The following is a 21707-nucleotide window of genomic DNA, read 5'->3' on the forward strand; positions in this document are numbered from 1 at the left end:
TGACGGGGTGAGCTCCTGTTGCTCTGCCCCGTTGCTCTGCCAACCTAGCAGTTTGAAAGCACACCAGTGCAAGTAGATAAATAGGTACCGCTGTGGCGGGAAGGTAAACGGAGTTTCCATGTGCTCTGGCTTCCATCACAGTGTCCCTTTCCGCCAGAAGCGGTTTAGTCCTGCTGGCTACATGACCCGGCAAGCTGTCTGTGGACAAATGCCAGCTCCCTCGGCCTGAAAGCGAGATGAGCGCTGCAACCCCATATTTGCCTTTGACTGGACTAAAGTGTCCAGGGGTCCTTTACCTTCTCTGAAGCACTAGTAAGAGGGGGAAGGAATTGTAGATCAGTAGTAGTAGTAGCAGCTGGCTTATTAGTTTTTTGTTTTCCACTATCCTCTAGTTTTTAAAACTTGCAATGCTTTTGAATGTGTTTATTTTCTTTAAAATCTCTTTAATAATACGAATGAGTAAAATCAGCATTGGCATCAGGAGTTCTTAAATTCTTTTACTGTTTGGGTAAATTATTGACACTTTGAGGGATTGCTGCCAAAGGAAGAACGGAAAAAAATTCATGTTGGCACTTTGTTTTACTGACATGTGTCAAATCCAGCTCTATTTTAAGGGTATGGATTCAGCGCCGCATTCATGTCCAGTTACTAGAGTTGATATATCCCATGAATTTTCAGTCGTCTGTGATATGTAGGAGAAAAACATTTGACTGCAGCAAGTGTTTAAATTTAGCAAAATTACTATTTTTAGTTGTTTAAGATTCTAGAGTTGCCAAGTAATGCCAGCTGTCATAAAACTGATTGAGAATATATGCATCCTTGAAAACAGATATTGGAGACGTGCTTGCAAATCTTCCTGCCTTGAGACATTTCTTAATGAGATGTCTGGTTAGTGAAGACCCTCATAATTGAATTGCTACATGTAGGCTATCAGTGGACATTCATGGTGTTTCCCAGCATACCTGATTACCGTATTTTTCTGTGTATAAAATGCCCCCATGTATATAAGACGACCCCTATTTTTTTAAACCAAAAATTAAGATATTAAGTTGTTTAGATTTCTTTGGGGGGTGGAGGTCACTTCTGCCAATCACTCACCCGCCTGCCCTCCACGTCTGATCACTTTGCACAGCCACTGCCAATAGCACACCTTGCCGCAGCCGCCAATTTTCTGCCCATTCACTGCCACTAACAGCCCACCTGCCCACTTGCTGCAGTCACAGCCAATCGCCAGCAGGCCTTGCCGCAGCTACCAATCACCTGCCCAGTCACCGCTGCCAATCTCCTGCTTGCTGCTGCCATTCATCGCACGTCCCACCCCCGCATTCACTATCCATGTATAGGACGACACCCAATTTTTGCCTTTTTTTGTGTAAAAACTATCATCTTCTACACGGAAAAATACGGTTGATTGCATTGCTGCTTTTTAAATAAGAGAAATGTACTTCCCTCTGTATATGACATTTTAGTTTCCCTGTACCATGCTATGGTGTGTGTTAAACTAGTGCAGGGGTCTGCAACCCGCGGCTCCGGAGTCGCATGTGGCTCTTTTACACCTTTGCCGCGGCCCCGGGGCGGATACTAGCGAGGGGAGGAGGCGCATTGTGCGCCCCGACTCTCCCCACTGTGGCGGGCGCTGTACTGGCTGTGACGTCGCATGGGGCGGTGCGTGCATTAGTCACGCACCATCCCGACGTCACCTTCCCGCCCGCTGTCAGATCGGACATTAAGGTAAGAAACAATATATGCAGTGTTATATTTGTTTTAAATGTCGCAGTGGTTTTGCGGCTCCCAGGTTTTTTTCCTTCAGAAACAGGTCCAAGTGGCTCTTTTTGTCTTAAAGGTTGCAGACCCCTGAACTAGTGTTTTCTTTGTCAACTTGGGTCTTTGTTTGGTTTTTTGCTTCCATTGTGACATAGCTAGCTAGATAGCTACAAGCTGCCATCCCCTAGTGCAGAGGTAGACTTCTGAAGCTTAGCTGGAAGGGGGGAAAATATGGTAAATGGAGAAGGAAGAGTACTGGGAGAGTAAGGGCTGGACTGGAGGATAACAGCTGGGGTGGGAAATGCAATACTGAAGGCAAGACCTGCTTCTCGAGTGCTGAATTTGTACCAGTAACTAATATGGGCTTTACTGTAAGTACTTCTGCATTGTGTGCAATTCAAGCATGCCCTGCAGTAATCTCCTCCCAGGAGTCTGTTAAAATATCACTTGATATTTCTGTAGAAGCTTAGAATGAAAAGCTAGATTCATGTTTGAAAGCACACTGCAGTAATTCCTCAAATAGAATCATAGAATCATAGAGTTGGAAGAGACCACAAGGGCCATCGAGTCCAACCCCCTGCCAAGCAGGAAACACCATCAGAGCACTCCTGACATATGGTTGTCGAGCCTCTGCTTAAAGACCTCCAAAGAAGGAGACTCCACCACACTCCTTGGCAGCAAATTCCACTGTCGAACAGCTCTTACTGTCAGGAAGTTCTTCCTAATGTTTAGGTGGAATCTTCTTTCTTGTAGTTTGGATCCATTGCTCCGTGTACGCTTCTCTGGAGCAGCAGAAAACAACCTTTCTCCCTCCTCTATGTGACATCCTTTTATATATTTGAACATGGCTATCATATCACCCCTTAACCTCCTCTTCTCCAGGCTAAACATGCCCAGCTCCCTTAGCCGTTCCTCATACGGCATCGTTTCCAGGCCTTTGACCATTTTGGTTGCCCTCCTCTGGACACGTTCCAGTTTGTCAGTGTCCTTCTTGAACTGTGGTGCCCAGAACTGGACACAGTACTCCAGGTGAGGTCTGACCAGAGCAGAATACAGTGGCACTATTACTTCCCTTGATCTAGATGCTATACTCCTATTGATGCAGCCCAGAACTGCATTGGCTTTTTTAGCTGCCGCGTCACACTGTTGGCTCATGTCAAGTTTGTGGTCAACCAAGACTCCTAGATCCTTTTCACATGTACTGCTCTCAAGCCAGGTGTCACCCATCTTGTATTTGTGCCTCTCATTTTTTTTGCCCAAGTGCAATACTTTACATTTCTCCCTGTTAAAATTCATCTTGTAGCACCTGGGCCAGTGGCAGGGAACTATCAGGGTAGGACCACATAACACCGGTCCTGAAAGATCTTCATTGGTTCCCAGCACGTTTCCAAGCACAATTCAAAGTGTTGGTGCTGACCTTGAAAGCCCTAAATGACCCTGGTCCTGTATACCTCAAGGAGCATCTCCACCCCCATCGTTTTTAACCCGGACACTGAGGTCCAGCGTTGAGGGCCTTCTGGTGGTTCCCTCACTGCAAGAAGTGAAGTTACAGGGAGCAAGGCAGAGGGTCTTCTCGGTAGTGGCGCCTGCCCCGTGAAACGCCCTCCCAGCAGAGGGTGTTTCTCTTGTCACCTAATGGCCAGAGCAAACACAGCCTCTGCAATGAGAAGCTGCATCCATAAGCAGCTGCTTCATTGTTGAATTTTTACTAATGGCTTTTTATTCCTGAAGCTAAAGCAGATCAAGCCTGTTTTTTTCATTACTGTGAAGGTAATGAAACTAATCTCACTGCTAAGAATGTATGAGTGTGCTATGTTCCACGGATAAGAAAACCTGATGTGAGAAGAATGAGATCAGAATGGATTGTTCCTAAACTAGCTGGTGTGCAATTATTATTATTTAACTTACAGTAATTTAGATAGCATTGAAACAAACAAACAAAAAATTCCTTCCAGTAGTACCTTAGAGACCAACTAAGTTTGTTATTGGTATGAGCTTTTGTGTGCATGCAGATATGATAATTAGATAGGATTGTCATTCATTATACCAGGGGTCAGCAAACTTTTTCAGCAGGGAGCCAGTCCACTGTCCCTCAGACCTTGTGGGGGGCCAGACTAGATTTTGAAGAAGAAGAAAAAAGAATGAATTCCTATGCCCCACAAATAACCCAGAGATGCATTTTAAATAAAAGGACACATTCTACTCGTGTAAAAACACACTGATTCCCGGACTATCCGCTAGCCGGATTTAGAAGGCGATTGGGCTGGATCCAACCCCCGGGCCTTAGTTTTCCTACCCATGCATTATACCTGACAGATGCAGACCTCTAAGGGCTGTTCAGTTTAAAAAGAGAGCAGGGACTTTGGAGAGCGGAACATAGGTCACCTAGCCACAGCCTTCATTGTGGTGAGGTGTATTGTATTTCTGTTTAAGTTATAGTCATTCTTTCCAAATAATGCACCTATACATATAAATTAGGACATGCAAATGTTATGCAAATGTGGCCCCCTGCTTTTATTTGGTGATAACAGTTCTTCTTTTGGCATTGTGAAAGTGTCCACCCTAAATTTCAGAGCTTTGTGCAAACCACTTATTTGCTTTCCAGAGAGCTCCGGTGAGGTAAATAGCTGCGAAATATTATGGATTCCAAACTGGATGTAAGCGGAGAGCTGAAGGAAACCTAATACTTGAAAATGATTTAGTATATTTATATCTGTCGTCTCGCTTCAACACATTTTAACAACTCTATTTTGGTACTGATAGCATGCCCACACAGTCTGACGATAACCCGGCAGATTGGTGCAAAGAACTAATGCATGCACTCACTCCCTTTTAATAAACTAATAAATCTTAGGAAAAACATGAAACACTTGAGCACCTAAATTTGTGTGTCATGTTGTTTTTGGCGCTGTGTTTATTTTGGTAATCCATTCACTTAGCTCTCTATTTATTTAGGAGTACAATTAGAATTAGAACAGTTTGTTCCCAAAATCCTCTAAATTGTCATTATTATTATTATTTTTAAAAAAGGATACTTCTCTCCTGTATTGTTGCTTTTTAGATTCTGCTACACTGAGATTTATTTTGATCAAAGGTTTGGCATGTTCAGACTAAGTATTTATTAAAATACCCATAATAAAATTGTTGCAGATGGAAATGGAGAACATTCCGGTGATAGATATGAACAGGTGTGCAGAATATTTGTTGTTACACAAGCACGTTATATAAATTGAGATAATTGCTGTGCTCCAATTAATTCTGTTGCTCCATTGGAAGTGGGAAGTAAAGTTAGCAATTTGGTACAATAAAATAACTTGGCAAAAAAGCAAGTAAACACACAGGTGCACTTGTCTGTATGAAGATGTACATGTGGTGCTTCGACAGATGGGTACAGCTATGTGCAAAAGTTTCCCAAGAAGCTTCTATTGTATTGCTTATATGTTAATGGGAGAGATGGACTTTGAGGTCAGTAGGATCCCTCCCATAGTGGTGCTATAGCTTAATTATTCAATAAAAACTCTTTTCCTAAATCCGTATAACACTGCATTTTATTCATATTCTTGTCATGGGAAAACTGAAAATACATAATATAGTGCTACCTCGATCTATGAACTTAATTCATTCCGGAAGTCCGTTCTTAAACCAAAGCATTCTTAAACCGAGGCGTGCTTTCCCTACTGAAGCCTCCCACCGCTGGTGCCCTTCCACCGTTCAGCTTCTGTACATCTTCCGAGGCGAAGTTCACTAGCTGGAACACCTATGTCTGATTTTGCAGAGTTCGTTGCCTGAATAGTTCGTTAACAGGACTGTTCGTAGAGCGAGCTACCACGAGCTACCATGGGGTCACGAAGAGTGTCCGACTCTTCACGGCCCCAATGGACCAGAGCACGCCAGGCACTCCTGTCTTCCACTGCCCCCCACAGTTTGGTCAAACTCATGCTGGTAGCTTCGAGAACACTCTCCAACCATCTCTTCCTCTGTCGTCCCCTTCTCCTTGTGCCCTCCATCTTTCCCAACATCAGGGTCTTTTCCAGGGAGTCTTCTCTTCTCATGAGGTGGCCAAAGTATTGGAGCCTCAGCTTCAGGATCTGTCCTTCCAGTGAGCACTCAGGGCTGATTTCCTTCAGAATGGAGAGGTTTGATCTTCTTGCAGTCCATGGGACTCTCAAGAGTCTCCTCCAGCACCATAATTCAAAAGCATCAGTTCTTTGGCGAGCTACCACTGTAGACTGAGCAAAATAGCTGTTATTGCCCCTTTAAGAATCTACATTTTTCCAGCAAGGGGGTGGAGCCTAGAAGGATTGGACACCCAGGCTCATCAGTTTCACTCCAGCATTTCTTGGACATTGCATTCACTGGGAGCTGTCCGTAGTGCTGAAGTCATTGCCCTGCTGTGTTGCTTTGCTTGCCTTGCTTGACTCCAGTTGCACAGTGGTCCATTAGGCCCCCACCAACCTCAGTCTCCCTGTAGTCAAGCCCGCCTACTTTCTTATTTACAGCCAGTCCAGTGGGCCACCCTGTATGACAGTTTCCTCCTCCTTCGGCTCAGTGTTGCCCTTGTACAACTCCGCATGGAACTAAGTGAGTTAGTTGGCTCTCCCTGTCTTCGGCTCTGGAGCCAACTGCTCTTGGTCTCCCAGCCTTCTGCCCGACCAGTCCCAAGGGACTCTGCAGCCACCATTGTGGAGACAGGCAGATCAGAACAGCTTCAATGTTTCTTGAAATAGGTGTGTATATAGAGTTGAATTACCTCGGGTCCTTGATGGCCTTCCTACCATCGCTCTGCTTTTTGTTGAATTGGCGAGAAAAGAAAGATTGGACAGCTTTTCACAGTATGATCCCTTACAGCTCCTTCACACTCCTTCCATGCATCCCAGCCTTATCTGGTGCCGTTTCAATATCTGATCTGTTTAGCTCATGTGTGTTTTCAGCTGCATTTATTTTATCACGTTGTGCTTTTATTAACGCATTAATTTTGAACATTGCCTCGAAACTGTTGTGGGGGGGGGAATGGAATATTTAAAAATCCACCAGATAGATAAATCTGTGTTATTATCTCCTGGCTAGGATCTAAAGATACCAAGGGTGCTTGGACGTGGTACTGTGGTCTAAACTCTAAACCACCGAGCCTCTTGGGCTTGACGATCGTAAGGTTGGCAGTTTGAATCCGCACATCAGTTCCAGAGGTTTGCAAAGTTCAACCTGCCTTATGTTCAAGTGCATGTTCAGTTCTACATAATACTAACACATCAGGGACGCGAGTGGCGCTGTGGTCTAAACCACTGAGCCTCTTGGGTTTGCCGATCAGAAGGTCAGCGATTCGAATTCCCATGATGGGTTGAGCTCCCGTTGCTCTGTCCCAGCTCCTGCCAACCTAGCAGTTCAAAAGCATACCAGCGCAAGTAGACAAATAGGTACTGCTGTGGCAGGACGGTAAATGGTGTTTTTGTGCACTCTGGCACTCGCAACTGTGTCCCATTGCACCAGAAGCAGTTTAGTCATGCTGGCCACATGGCTTAGAAAGCTGTCTGTGGACAAACGCTGGCTCCCTTGGTTTGAAGCGAGATGAGTGCTGTACCCCACAGTCAATTTTGACTGGACTTAACCGTCCAGGGGTCCTTTACCTTTACTTGAGTTAGCATGCCACATGCATTCCATAGCTGAGTGGAAAGAACTTTGCAAAACAGTTTGTGATATTGCGTGTCATGTATTCTGCTTTTCAAAGGGAAGAAGCCTCCGTGGCTTTGCGTAAGATGTGAAAGAAGGAATTTGCATCCCAGTCCTTGTCTTGAGACATGTTATAAATAAATTGGATAGAGGTGGGAGAGTTGGAAGATGTGGCTGCTAGATGGCTAAAAAAGAGTGAATTGGAAAGAAAGCCGAGGGAAGGATAGTCTGTTATGAAGAAAGAAGAGAGGGAGAGATTAAATCCTCAGCTATCCCAAGCAGATTTTGAGGGTGCACAGAAGGCTAAAGTGCGAAGGAGAGGAAGGCGTAAGTCTGCTCTGCTCAAACCTAGGTAGTGCTAGACACAGCCCACATACAGAAGATTTATACGGTCTAATAAAAATGCACCCAGTTCTGTCAACTTCAGAACAGTAAACTATCTAAAGGTGGTTTTATAGCTGGGAAGAATGATGAGCAGTTGGCTCTGATCTAACCACAGTGCATGTGTGTTTTCTGATTTACTTTTCAACAGATTTCCATTTGGCCTCGTGTTTTTATTTGTACCAAACTACTTGTAACTGCAGTGATCTAGAGCTGAGTTAGTTTTTCAAAATCATAATGTCAGAAACCCAAAAATATTTCCTTTGCTCGATTATTATTATTATTATTATTATTTCTTGAAGGTGGGAGAGCCTTTATGACTCAGTGATTGCAAAGTAACATTCATTTCCCAATAGTACTAGTTGGACAGTTCTGTTCTCAAGGACTCAGACTTGCGCATGAGCATCTTTTATTTTTATTTAAAAATATATATCAGAAAAGTTAACAAAGAACAAGGGAAATGGATAGCTAGATCAGACAAAAATTATTAATGTCAACATCAGGCCACTTTTATGTTTTCCAATTAAATGAAATGCATTAACTTTGTCATATGATTAAATATATTAAATATTTGCTCTTGATACTTATTGGAATTGAGGTTCAGTAGACCTTGCATATCTCCCCCCTCCCCCATATGGAGGCTTCCAGATTAAAAGTGTATTATTTATTTTAGTTTTCCACAGGACTAAAAATAGTAGGCTTTAATTGCATCGTGGGAGCACCTGATCAAGGGTTTTCGGGGTGGAAACTACTTTCTTTCATAGTTCATCAATTTCAATGGTGGCCCACAAAAGAGATTTTGGGGGAGCATCCTGATTGGCACTTTTTACTAGGACCAAGTCAAAGATTATGTGTAGAAGTGTTCATGTTTGAATGAAGAACAAGTTGTTCTGTTGGTTAAAAAGGTAAAGGTAAAGGGACCCCTGACCATTAGGTCCAGTCATGTTGTGATGCTCATCTCGCTTTATTGGCCGAGGGAGCCGGCGTACAGCTTCCGGGTCATGTGGCCAGCATGACTAAGCCGCTTCTGGTGAACCAGAGCAGCGCATGGAAATGCCGTTTACCTTCCCACCGGAGCAGTACCTATTTATCTACTTGTACTTTGACGTGCTTTCGAACTGCTAGGTTGGCAGGAGCAGGGACTGAGCAACGGGAGCTCACCCTATTGCGGGGATTCGAACCGCGACCTTCTGATAGGCAAGTCCTGTTGGTTATTTTGTTTCAAATAGAGGTGAACGTCTTTTTCCCATTTAGCGTGAGGACAGGAACTGCTGTGCTAACCTCTGAACTCTCCTTGTGGCAGCATCACATAAGCTAAACTGTTTCATTTTATTACATTGCATTAGTTGCCAGTTGATTTCAAGGTCCTCACATTGGCGTTAAGAACACCAGGGCTTCCAATCAGATGTGTAACCTGCTTTATAACTTTGCAACTTTCACCTGAGCAGAGTGATGCGGGAATGACAGGAAGGGGTGGGGTGGAAAAGTCATGTTGTGGTGGCATGCTGCTTGTATCTTCCTGGTTATCTGGGCTCAATGAGTGAGTCTGACTACGAAGAAACTGAAAGAGCAGTAGTAAAAAACCAAAACAAAACCATGGAAGTAGCAGTGCTGTGAATAACATTGGTGGGATGAAAAGTGGGTGTTCCTTTGGGGACTGGATTAGGGGATCTGTACCATAGAGGTGGTGCTGTGGCTTAAACCACAGAGCCTAGGGCTTGCTGAGCAGAAGGTCGGCGGTTCGAATCCCCATGATGGGGTGAGCTCCTGTTGCTCGGTCCCTGCTCCTGCCAACCTAGCAGTTCGAAAGCACATTAAAGTGCAAGTAGATAAATAGGTACCGCTCTGGCAGGAAGGTAAACGGTGTTTCTGTGCGCTGCTCTAGTTCGCCAGAAGCAGCTTAGTCATGCTGGCCACATGACCCGGAAGCTGTACACTGGCTCCCTTGGCCAATAAAGCGCGATGAGCGCCGCAACCCCAGAGTCGGCCACGACTGGACCTAATGTCAGGGGTCCCTTTACCTTTTACCATAGAACATAACATCCTTCTGGACGTCTTGAGGGGCTGGGAGCTGGGGGCACTGTTATGTACACTGTTATGTATACTGTTATGTGGTTCCGCTCCTTCCTCCTGGGAGATGTTCAGAAAGTGGTGGTAGGGGATGAGTGTTTAGACCCCTGGGCTCTCACTTGTGGGGTGCCTGGGGGTTCTGTCCTCTCCCCCATGCTTTTTAACATCTACATACAGCTCCTGGGAGAGATCATCAGGGGGTTTGGGTTGGGTGTTCATCAATATGCGGATGATTCCCAGCTTTACCTATCTTTCAAATCAGAACCACTGAAGGTGGTGAAGGTCTGGAGGCGGTTGGAGGATGGATGGCGGCTAACAGATTGAGGTTGAATCCTGACAAAACAGAAGTACTGTTTTTGGCGGACAGGAGGTGGGCAGGTGTGGAGCACTCCCTGGTCCTGAATGGGTTAACTGTGCCCCTGAAGGACCAGGTGTGCAGCCTGGGAGTCATTTTGAACTCACAACTGTCCATGGAGGCGCAGGTCAATTCTGCGTCCAGGGCAGCTGTTTATCAGCTGCATCTGGTACGCAGGCTGAGACCCTACCTGCCCACGGACTGTCTCGCCAGAGTGGTGCATGCTCTAGTTATCTCATGCTTGGACTACTGCAATGTGCTGTACGTGGGGCTACCTTTGAAGGTGACCCGGAAACTACAACTAATCCAGAATGCGGCAGCTAGACTGGGAGCGGCCGCTGAGACTGCATAACACTGGTCTTGAAAGACCTACATTGGCTCCCAGTACATTTCCAAGCACAATTCAAAGTGTTGGTGCTGACCTTTAAAGCCCTAAACGGCCTCAGTCCAGTATACTTGAAGGAGCGTCTCCACTCCCATTCTACTGAGGTCTAGCGCCGAGGGCCTTCTGGCAGTTCCCTTACTGTGAGAAGCCAAGTTACAGGGAAACAGACAGAGGGCCTTCTCGGTAGTGGCACCCACCCTATGGAACGCCCTCCCACTAGATGTCAAAGAGAAGAACAACTACCAGACTTTTAGAAGACATCTGAAGGCAGCCCTGTTTAGGGAAGCTTTTAATGTTTGATGGATTACTGTATTTTAATACTTTGTTGGAAGCCGCCCAGAGTGGCTGAGGAAACCCAGCCAGATGGGCAGGTTATAAATAATAAATTATTATTATTATTATTATTATTATTATTATTATTATTATTATTATTATACCTTGGCTTCCACCCATATTTCTCTGTATATCACTTTTGCTTATGGAAACTTGGAGAATTTTAATTATATTTGTATTGTAATATAAATAACCTCTGATCCAATGGGGGGGGGGCATTTCTTTCATGATGATTTGCAATTGACCATGTTTTTCCTCATTTCCCTCAGTGTATGCCTCTCAAATCATTGACATGCGAAATGCAAATCAGGGCACCTGAGAAGTAGGCATTTATTTAACTCCTGTCTGTTTATGCAGATGTTCTGCTTCTTTGTCTAACAGAAAGGAGAACCCTACTGCAGTGCTCTTTCGCTCGACACCACAGAGCAATTGACCTTTGAGATCCCTCTGAACGACTCGGGTTCGGCCGGACTTGGTGTGAGCTTAAAGGGCAACAAATCTCGAGAGACTGGGGCTGACCTTGGGATCTTCATCAAATCCATCATCCACGGAGGTGCTGCTTACAAGGTATGGGGGAAAAAAACAGTTATTTTATTTTATTTTAACCAATACTTTTGAATGTAAATATGAGAACCAGTTGCCAGGTTTGTTACACACACAAGAACAGTTAACTGGGTCAATGAAAAGGTCCACACTCTGCCCCATCATCTGTCTGACCAACAAGAAGCCACCAGAGCTTGATGATGATGATCATGGATTTTTCCTCTGACAAGGAGTTCTGTAGTGTGGCTTCTTCAGGGGAGGCTGGATGGCTGATACAAGTCAGCCATGCTCGGAATTGCTACAGGAGAACTATTAAGTGTGCATATGGCTCTCTGTCACCTTCCTTTCATTCACACGAAGCTTCTTCTTTCGCTTTCCTGACTTGGCAGCAACTACAAATACCCCCTGACTTGAGAACACCAGGCCCCTCTCAACTATTTGCTGCACATTTTTTCCAGTACATGTATCAAGAGTTGCTTGTTCTTAACACCTACTAGGTTGAAAATGAAGTATCCTGTTTTTGCTTTTGGAAGCCTACACTCTACTCTTATCAAAAGGGACGCGGGTGGTGCTGTGGGTTAAACCACAGAGCCTAGGACTTGCCGATCAGAAGGTCAGCGGTTCAAATCCCCATGACGGGGGGAACTCCCGTTGCTCAGTCCCTGCTCCTGCCAACCTAGCAGTTTGAAAGCACGTCAAAGTGCAAGTAGATAAATAGGTACCACTCTGGCGGGAAGGTAAACAGTGTTTCTGTGCGCTGCTCTGGTTCTTAGTCATGCTGGCTACATGACCCGGAAGCTGACCTCGGCCAATAAAGTGAGATGACCGCCGCAACCACAGAGTTGGTCACAACTGGACCTAATGGTCAGGGGTCCCTTTACCTTTACTTTTACTCTTATCAAGTTGTCTAAATTCTTATGAAACAATGGTGTATAAAGGTAGGATAAGATCAGTGGGATAAGATAAGTGGTTTCTTTAAAAATTAAACGCATTGAGATGGAGGAAGCTAACCAGACTTCAGTGATAATAGATTTGGCAAAAGAGACAATAATAGATTATTCAGCCCTGCCATCTTTTAAGAATGCGATGAATCAGAAAGCTTTGCAGTGAGGATTGGCTTCTCAAAATGACACCATAGAGTCCCATAACGGAAATATTTTAATTGACCTTCTGTAAATGAGTAAGGAAGAAAAACTCCAGAATTTTATTTTTAGGTTGTGTGGCAACAACTAATTTCTCCATGAATATTCAAAATCCTTACATAGAATTCTACAACATGTTCTGTTTCTGCCGCGGAAGCTTCTCAGACATCTGTTCAGAATGCATTTGCGAAGGAAGCTGACTTACGCTGAGTCAAATCCATTGGCCCATCTAGTTCAAGGCACCTCCCAAAATTAGACCGTGAATGGTACCTCTTCCTCTCTGCAAAGACACCAGTGCACACACACGGCTGTCCCATGACCCCAACCATCTAAAGTCCTGCAAGTTCTTTCAGTGCCAGGGATAGAACCTGGGACCTTTTCTGCGTACATATGTTCGTAGTCAACCACCAAGCTATGGCCTGTCTACTTACTATATCAGAGGCGAGCCAGCAGTAAATCACACCATGAAAGCTGGTGTTAACTCTCTATGAACAGAAACATGATCCATGCAAGCGTGTCAGGCCTAATGCATCACAAGCGTGTCAGGTTGGAGGATGGATGTGGCTAACAGATTGAGGTTAAATCCTGCCAAGACAGAAGTACTGTTTTTGGGGGACAGGAGGCGGGCAGGTGTGGAGGACTCCCTGGTCCTGAATGGGATAACTGTGCTCCTGAAGGACCAGGTGCGCAGCCTGGGAGTCATTTTGGACTCACAGCTGCACACAGAGGTGCAAATCAATTCTGTGTCCGGGGCAGCTGTCTACCAGCTCCATCTGACACGCAGGCTGAGACCCTACCTGCCCACAGGCTGTCTTGCCAGTGCGGTGCATGCTCCAGTTTTCTCCCGCTTGGACTACTGCAACACTCTGCGTGGGGCTACCTTTGAAGGTGACCCAGAAACTACAAATAATCCAGAATGTGGCAGCTAAAGTGGTGACTGGGAGCGGCCACCGAGGCCGTATAACACCAGTCTTGAAAGACCTATATTAGCTCCCAGTATGTTTCCAAGCCCAATTCAAAGTGTTAGTGCTGACCTTTAAAGCCCTAAATGGCCTCGGCGCAGTATACGTGAAGGAGCGTCTCCACCCCCATCGTTCTGCCCAAACACTGAGGTCCAACTCTGAGGACCTTCTGGCGGTTCCCTTGCTGTGAGAAGCCCAGTTACAGGGAACCATGCAGAGGGCCTTCTCAGTAGTGGCATCCACCCTGTGGAACGCCCTCCCACCAGATGTCAAAGAAGTAAACAACTATCTGACGTTTAGAAGACATCTGAAGGCAGCCCTGTTTAGGGAAGTTTTTAATGGCTGATTTTTTAAATCTTTTGTTGGAAGCCACCCGTTATTATTATTATTATTATTGGCACAGCAACTCATCTCCAGTAGGTCCTGCCCCCATGAAGCAGTTTCTGAGACTGAAGCCTCCCCACAGCTGCCTTAGTCCCCTCCTCTACAGGTGTTTTTCTTCCCCAGTCAGAGACTGTGTTTGCACATCTCTCTTCTTCAAGTCTCTTCCTTTTCTGGGAGACCAGGGGACAGCAAGCTTGTCACAGCAGGGGAAGGGGACACCCATGACTCTTCACCAGCCTGACTCCTCTCTGCCTCTTGGCCTCCCTCCTCCCCTGCTTCAGCTTCTCCCTCTGATTCTGGTCTTCTCTCTACCACAGACTCTCCCAGCTTACTAAACCCTGTTGCCCCCTCAGCTTCCAGTACCTCCTCTTCCCAGTCCTCTGACTACCTATTGTTGTTCCACCATAACTCCCCAGGCTCTGAGTCTTCTTCCCTTAGTGGTTTCTCCCACCATTTCTTTGCATCCAACTGTTGGGATACTGCCAGGGAGATAAAGTCCATCATGGCCCCAAGCCGTTTGCCGGACGATCCATCGATCTCCCGTAGGCACGCAGTATCATCGATTAGCGACATGAGTTTCTAGAAAATATCCCAACATCTAGAGCTCATGCACACTCTGTCAGCAGATAATGCACAGCCAAAAGTCGCACTCAGGAGAGCATTATTTACAAGCTTTATTCAGCGTTGATCAGAACAAAGAAAGACATGACTGCCTGCGTCAGTGTCTCCGACAGAGAGAACGAAAGCAATAGGAAACATAAACATCCTGTGAACAGGACATGCACAGACTCTGTGACTCACAAAGCCTGCTCCCTTTTAAGGTGGAACGGAAATATCCTAACACCAACCAGTCCATGACATACTACTTGCATGTTGTGAATATTGCATGCTCTTTGTATGTTTCAGTTTGCCCTGCATTTTTGTAAAACTACACAAGTAATACAAGCCTCTAGGGAGCGTGTGTGTGTGTGTGTGCGCGCGCGCGGGCAATTGTACCTCCTTTTTATGCATCTTTTACAGATACTTTCCCCCTTACCTTATGAACGAGTTCCTCTGTTTTCTTAATACTGGGTGGAATTATTGCAAGTTTCCGGATCTTATATCTTCTTTCTCATTGCATACTTGAAAAAGTGGTTGTAGGTATAATCGTTTAAAAGGAATGGCACATGTTGTTATTTTTTATTTCTACAAAACTTACCTGCAGAGAGTGAAAGTACCTTAGAAAATCAGTTATTGAAAATACTCACATTTTTTTTAGAGTAACTTCCTTGAATTTTCATGTTTTCATTAAGTGAGTCAAACTCTGTTTTATGCAGCAAACTGCTAAGCCACGAGGGTGCCTCCATAACAACATTCTGCCATTTAGAATTCTTTCTGTGCTGCTTTACATAGTCCCCAGGGGCAACACAGGTGGCCCCATAAACTAGCCGAAAAGCAACGAAGAGACACAATTCTTGATTGTAGAAATAAATTCACCGAGCCTATGAATTGAAATAAAGTATATCCCGTTTATGTGAGAAATTAAAAACTACTTCCCCATGTTTTTATTGAATAATTAAAATAGTATTGTGGACAAAAATGTGTGACTTGGCAGGAGTTATATCAGTTGCATAAAACTTAATTATTTCTGAGCTAAACAAATCAATAAAAGAAAGTGCTTCTGGGTTTTTCCACCATGTTGCAACGCAATTAGTATTCTACACTATTGTTTTGATTTGTAAGATTTGAATAGATGTAAACACCCAAAAAGAAACAAACCCTTTCTAATTATTTAATAGTATATTGACTTTCCTAAATAGACATTATTTTTAAAGTCAATTCCTAAAGACACCCCCCCGAAAGAAACACTTTTCCATCAAATTATGTACATTTATATCCTGGTACTCCTCTAAATAGGACAGTTTGCTGTATGGCTGATGTATGCGTTATTGAAAATATATTAATCAAGTAATTGGCATGTATGGTGAATACGCAGTACACAGTTACATTCATTCCCTTAAAGGGGAAAAACCATTCAGTTCATTTCTATGAGAAAATGGGCCTTTTTTAAACATCCAAACTTTAGATCTTACTGTTGGTGTTATTTCCTTTGAAGCAAAAATTTAATTTGAAATCTAGACCATGTGGTTGTAAGTTAAGCCTTGTGGGTACATATGCAGTAGTACCTCGGGTTACATATGCTTCAGGTTACATATGCTTCAGGTTACATACGCTTCAGGTTACAGACTCCGCTAACCCAGAAATAGTGCTTCAGGTTAAGAACTTTGCTTCAGGATAAGAACAGAAATCGGGCTCTGGAGGCGCGGCAGCAGCAGGAGGCCCCATTAGCTAAAGTGGTGCTTCAGATTAAGAACAGTTTCAGGTTAAGTACGGACCTCTGGAACAAATTAAGTACTTAACCCGAGGTACCACTGTATTTGGATCTCTGAGCTTACAACCCAAGTGTGGCTTTGTCGATTAAGCGTGGCACCTGCATTGGAGAAACTTAGGACCAAGTTCCTTCTCAGCCACGAAACTCAATGAGTGTCTCTTTTCACGTAGCTTTGTGTGAATTAGAGGCAGGGATCTGGGGAAGAACAATTAAGTTATATCTTCATACAATGGTGCCTCGCAAGACGAAAAGAATCTGTTCTGTGATTCTCTTCGTCTAGCGGTTTTTTCGTCTTGCGAAGCAAGCCCATTGAAGAATTAGCGGATTAGCGGCTTTTAGCGGCTTTTAGCAGCTTATCTGCTGTTTGGATCAGTTGATAAGCGGCTTAGCGGCTTAGAAAAAGGGGGGGGGAGATAAAAAACCAGCAGGAACTCGCAAGACATTGTTGTCTTGCGAAGCAAGCCCATAGGAAATTCGTTTTGCGAAGCACCTCCAAAACGGAAAACTCTTTCGTCTAGCGAGTTTTCCATCTTGCGAGGCATTCGTCTTGCGGGGCACCACTGTATACAGCAAACGACATTCTTTTCTTTCCTTAAAAAAAAGGAATTCATAGGATGTTTGAGTTGGAAGGGACCCCAAGGTTCATCTAGCTCAGGGATGTCCAACCAGCCGACCACAATCGACAGGTCGATCCCCGGATGCTAGTGGTCGATCGTGGTCAATTTCCTTTGTGGGGGGGAGGGGAGAACCTGACCCCTTGCTCCGTCCTTCAATTGCTCATGACTGCAAAAATAGAAGATGGAGCTACCGCTGCATGGTTTCTTGTTCGTTGAGCCTGCTCCCTTATAAAAAGCTCGATATCTGTCCCCCTTAAAAAGCTCAACAACTTTGGGTTCTCCCCCCCCCAATGGGTAGATCACTGCCAGTTTTTTATTCTGAGAGTGGATTGCAGTCTCTTGGGAGTACGTTTCCCAGTACATTTCTGAGCACAATTCAAAGTGTTGGTGCTGACCTTTAAAGCCCTAAATGGCCTTGGCCCAGTATACCTGAAGGAGTGTCTCCACCCCCATCGTTATGCCCGGACACTGAGGTCCAGCTCCGAGGGCCTTCTGGCGGTTCCCTCACTGCGAGAAGCCAAGTTACAGGGAACCAGGCAGAGGGCCTTCTCGGTAGTGGTACCCGCCCTGTGGAATGCCCTCCCACCAGATTTCAAGGAAATAAACAACTACCAGACTTTTAGAAGACATCTGAAGGCAGCCCTGTTTAGGGAAGCTTTTAATGTTTAGGGAAGCTTTTAATGTTTAATAGACTATTGTATTTTAATCTTTTGTTGGAAGCCACCCAGAGTGACTGGGGAAACCCAGCCAGATGGGTGGGGTATAAATATATTATTATTATTATTATTATTATTATTATTATTATTATTATTATTATTGATAGGTAGCCGTGTTGGTCTGCCATAGTCAAAATAAAAAAAAAATTCCTTCCAGTAGCACCTTAAAGACCAACTAAGTTAGTTCTTGGTATGAGCTTCCGTGTGCATGCACACTTCTTCAGATACACTGAAGATACACTGAAGATACACTGTTTCAGTGTATCTGAAGAAGTGTGCATGCACACGAAAGCTCATACCAAGAACTAACTTAGTTGGTCTTTAAGGTGCTACTGGAAGGAATTTTTTTACTATTATTATCATTATTGAGTTGGATGTCCCAGATCTAGTCCAACCCTTTGCAACACAAGAATCTCAACTTAAGCATACATGACAGATATCTACCTAACCTATGCTTTAAAACCTCCAAGGAAGGAGAGTCCATCACCTCTCGTGGGAGTCTAAAGGTAAAGGTCAAGGGACCCCTGACCATTAGGTCGAGTCGTGACCCAACTCTGAGATTGCGGCGCTCATCTCGCTTTATTGGCCGAGGGAGCCGGCATACAGCTTCCGGGCCATGTGGCCAGCATGACTAAGCCACTTCTGGCGAACCAGAGCAGCACACGGAAACGCCGTTTACCTTCCCGCCAGAGCGGTACCTATTTATCTACTTGCACTTTGAGGTGCTTTTGAACTGCTAGGTTGGCAGGAGCAGGGACCGAGCAACAGGAGCTCACCCCATCGTGGGGATTCGAACCGCCGATCTTCTGATCGGCAAGTCCTAGGCTCTGTGGTTTAACCCACAGCGCCACCCGTGTTGCTCGTGGGAGTCTACTCCAATGTTAAACAGCTCTTACTCTCAGAAAGTTATTCCTGGTGTTTAGTGAGAATCTCCTTTTTTTTTGTAACTTGAATACATTAGTTCAGGCCCTAGCTTCCAGAGCAGGAGAAAAGCTTGCGTCGTCTTCCATCTGACTATCTTCTTTCAGTGTCCTCTTTCCCCCTCTAACTCCTTCAGCTGTTCCTCACAAGTCTTGATTCCCAGACCCTTTGATCATCTTGGTCACTGTTGTCTGTACACGTTCCAGCTTGTCAAGATCCTTCTTATACATATGAAAGATCACGTACAAATCGGTACAATAGAAAACATCACAGCACCAGCCCTTTCCTTAAAAGTAGGCAGCCCTAATAGAGAAGGAAGTCCTAAAGGGTTGATTGCAGCAAGCTGCTGATTCTGTAGGTTCACCCTATCTGTGCTGAAAAACAGGAGGTATAAAATTGCAAGAAAATAGAATAACAATCATAGAAAGCCTGAATGAATGGCGTGAAATACGTTCCATAATGGAATAGAAGGTTCATATTTCTACCAAACTTACCAAATATTCATGAATGTTGCCAGATAAACTCCTATTTAGTTCGAATGTGCCAACCATGAGATTATTAAATCACAAACAGATTGGAGAGTTCCACACGCTAGCCTTGTATATTGTATACACCAGGGGTCAACAGACTTTTTCAGCAGGGGGCCGGTCCACTGTCCCTCAGACCTTGTGGGAGGCTGGACTATATATTTTTAAAAATATATATGATGCAAAAGCTCCACGAGCCCCAGTGACTGCTTACCTGTGTCTTGCAAGTGGCAGGGGCTGGCGGCGGCAGTGGTGGGACGATTAGCGCCGTGCAAAAGGGCTCCAGAGAGGCGCTGCTTAAAATGATGGTCGCTTGAGCGCTGCTGCTGATGGCACCAACAAAGCCCAGGCCCCTTCCTTCTCTAGGCAGGGCGGGGAGAAGCCAGGAGGAGGGAGGGAGGAGGCGCTGTGTGAAGGAGAGGGAGTGAGAGGGAAAGAATGTGCGCTGGTGATCCACATGGCAATTCCCGGACCGTCCATGGGCCGGATCCAGAAGGCAATTGGGCCTGATCCGGCCCGCGGGCCTTAGTTTTCCGACCCATGGTATACACTTTTAAGAGAGGTTTCTTTTGCCTCCCTTTTAGCGTATACTTGGCAATATTGAAAGAACAGGATTCATTCTGACATGGAGATAATCTTTTAAAGAACACAAACAAAGCTTTAGTGATTATTGAAGGACTCCTGTTTTTACATTAGATAATGGTGTCTTCATTTCAGTTGTTTAGTTGCAATCTACCTCTTCCCCTCTGCCTGCCCATACAATACAATCAGGTTCTTGGGCTTGAATCTATTTATTTATTCTAATTGATTTTTGTAGGCAGTGTATGAATTGGAAGGGGTCACATTTATCTATGAGTTCTGATCTACCCTGACCTCCAATCTATTAAAAGAAAACACCCCAACCCACTCCAGTTTAGACACTATTGACTACCATGCTGAATGTGGGAGGGCAAGGACAGAGAAGAGACACACAAACTGATGCTTCAATACAATTTCAATACAGTCGGCTTGCAACATACACATATTTTAACATTTGCCAAGCCATTTCAAGTTTACTTGGAGAAAAACAGTGCAGAAAGAGCTTTCACGCTCTCAGACTTGTTTACTGGGCTCTGGGAGGCTCTTGGAAGCAAGTCGGAGAGCTGGTTTTGGCTATACAGTGGTACCTTGGGTTAAGTACTTAATTCGTTCCAGAGGTCCGTACTTAACCTGAAACTGTTCTTAACCTGAAGCACCACTTTAGCTAATGGGGCCTCCTGCTGCTGCCGCGCCGCCAGAGCAAGATTTCTGTTCTCATCCTGAAGCAAAGTTCTTAACCTGAAGCACTATTTCTGGGTTAGCGGAGTCTGTAACCTGAAGCATATGTAACCTGAAGCATATGTCACCTGAAGCATATGTAACCCAAGATACCACTTTACACGATTTCGCCTTTCCACGCTATCTCCAGAAGGTAACACATGCAGAAATTACAAGTCAACTTCACTTCTTCCCTGGTCCTCTACATATATTGTATAATAAGCCCCTAGAAACTATCATAGCATGCATTTCTTTTTTGGGGGGGAGCCAATACCCTTGGGGAGAAAAAGGCAATAAAAGTCAAAATTCTATCCATCTTTTTAAAAATAGTTCAGGGTGAAATGATTTTTTTTTTGCTTTTTGTGGCAGAGTTCTACCTTGCACAGCACTAGTTTTTGCTATAAAAATTTGAATTAGGTACACTGAAATGAATTGATGCTTTTGAATTATGGTGCTGGAGGAGACTCTTGAGAGTCCCATGGACTGCAAGAAGATCCAACCTCTCCATTCTGAAGGAAATCAGCCCTGAGTGCTCACTGGAAGGACAGATCCTGAAGCTGAGGAGAAGGGGACGGCAGAGGACGAGATGGTTGGATAATGTTCTCGAAGTTACCAGCATGAGTTTGACCAAACTGCGGGAGGCAGTGGAAGACAGGAGTGCCTGGCGTGCTCTGGTCCATGGGGCCACAAAGAGTTGGACATGACTAAATGACTAAACAACCACAACAACATTAGAAAGAACATGAATAGGGGAGTGCAGATGTTCGGGTGGATATACACATCTGTAGATGTGGAATTTTTATCTACTATCTCCATTCAGGCACTCATGTACACACTTTCCAACCTTAAGACTGGGCTTCCCATTCTTAGCATGAAATTCATAAAATATCTTTAATTTTTCCTTGCTGCTCTTGATTTTATGCGTTTCCTCCTTTAAATACATTCTGCTCCTTCCTAGAACTGTAAATGTTGTTTGCTTGAGGGTATACATTGAATTTAAGTGAACCGAAGTTCAGCTGTGAAACTGTAACATATAAAATCATTATTTTTTGTAAGGATAGTCCCTTTACAGATAGCTTGTGATAAGTGAGAGGAGAGAATGTGAGTGTGAAGCTAGTCTAATAAATGAGTTTCAGAAATGCCTTGGGATAGCATCCAGGAAAGAGGTTAATACTAAAGCAAATTCAATTTTTTCGCCCACTGTAATATTGTACTAGAAATACTGTTCTTAGTTATAAAGGGGAATTGACTGCTCTGTAAAATGACAGTGTAG

General features: G+C 44.5%; 1 protein-coding gene across 1 annotated transcript in view; it reads left to right on the forward strand.

Moving 5' to 3' along the window:
* The window catches only part of PARD3B (par-3 family cell polarity regulator beta), a 622948-nt gene that overhangs the window by 213782 nt on the left and 387459 nt on the right, over positions 1-21707 (forward strand). The window contains exon 11 of the mRNA XM_081200610.1: positions 11337-11522. Coding sequence (XP_081056736.1) covers positions 11337-11522 — 186 coding nt within the window. The remainder of the gene's footprint in view (positions 1-11336; positions 11523-21707) is intronic.

This window comes from Podarcis bocagei (assembly GCF_964188305.1).
Source record: "Podarcis bocagei genome assembly, chromosome: 1".
In the NCBI taxonomy this organism is placed as follows: Eukaryota; Metazoa; Chordata; class Lepidosauria; order Squamata; family Lacertidae; genus Podarcis; species Podarcis bocagei.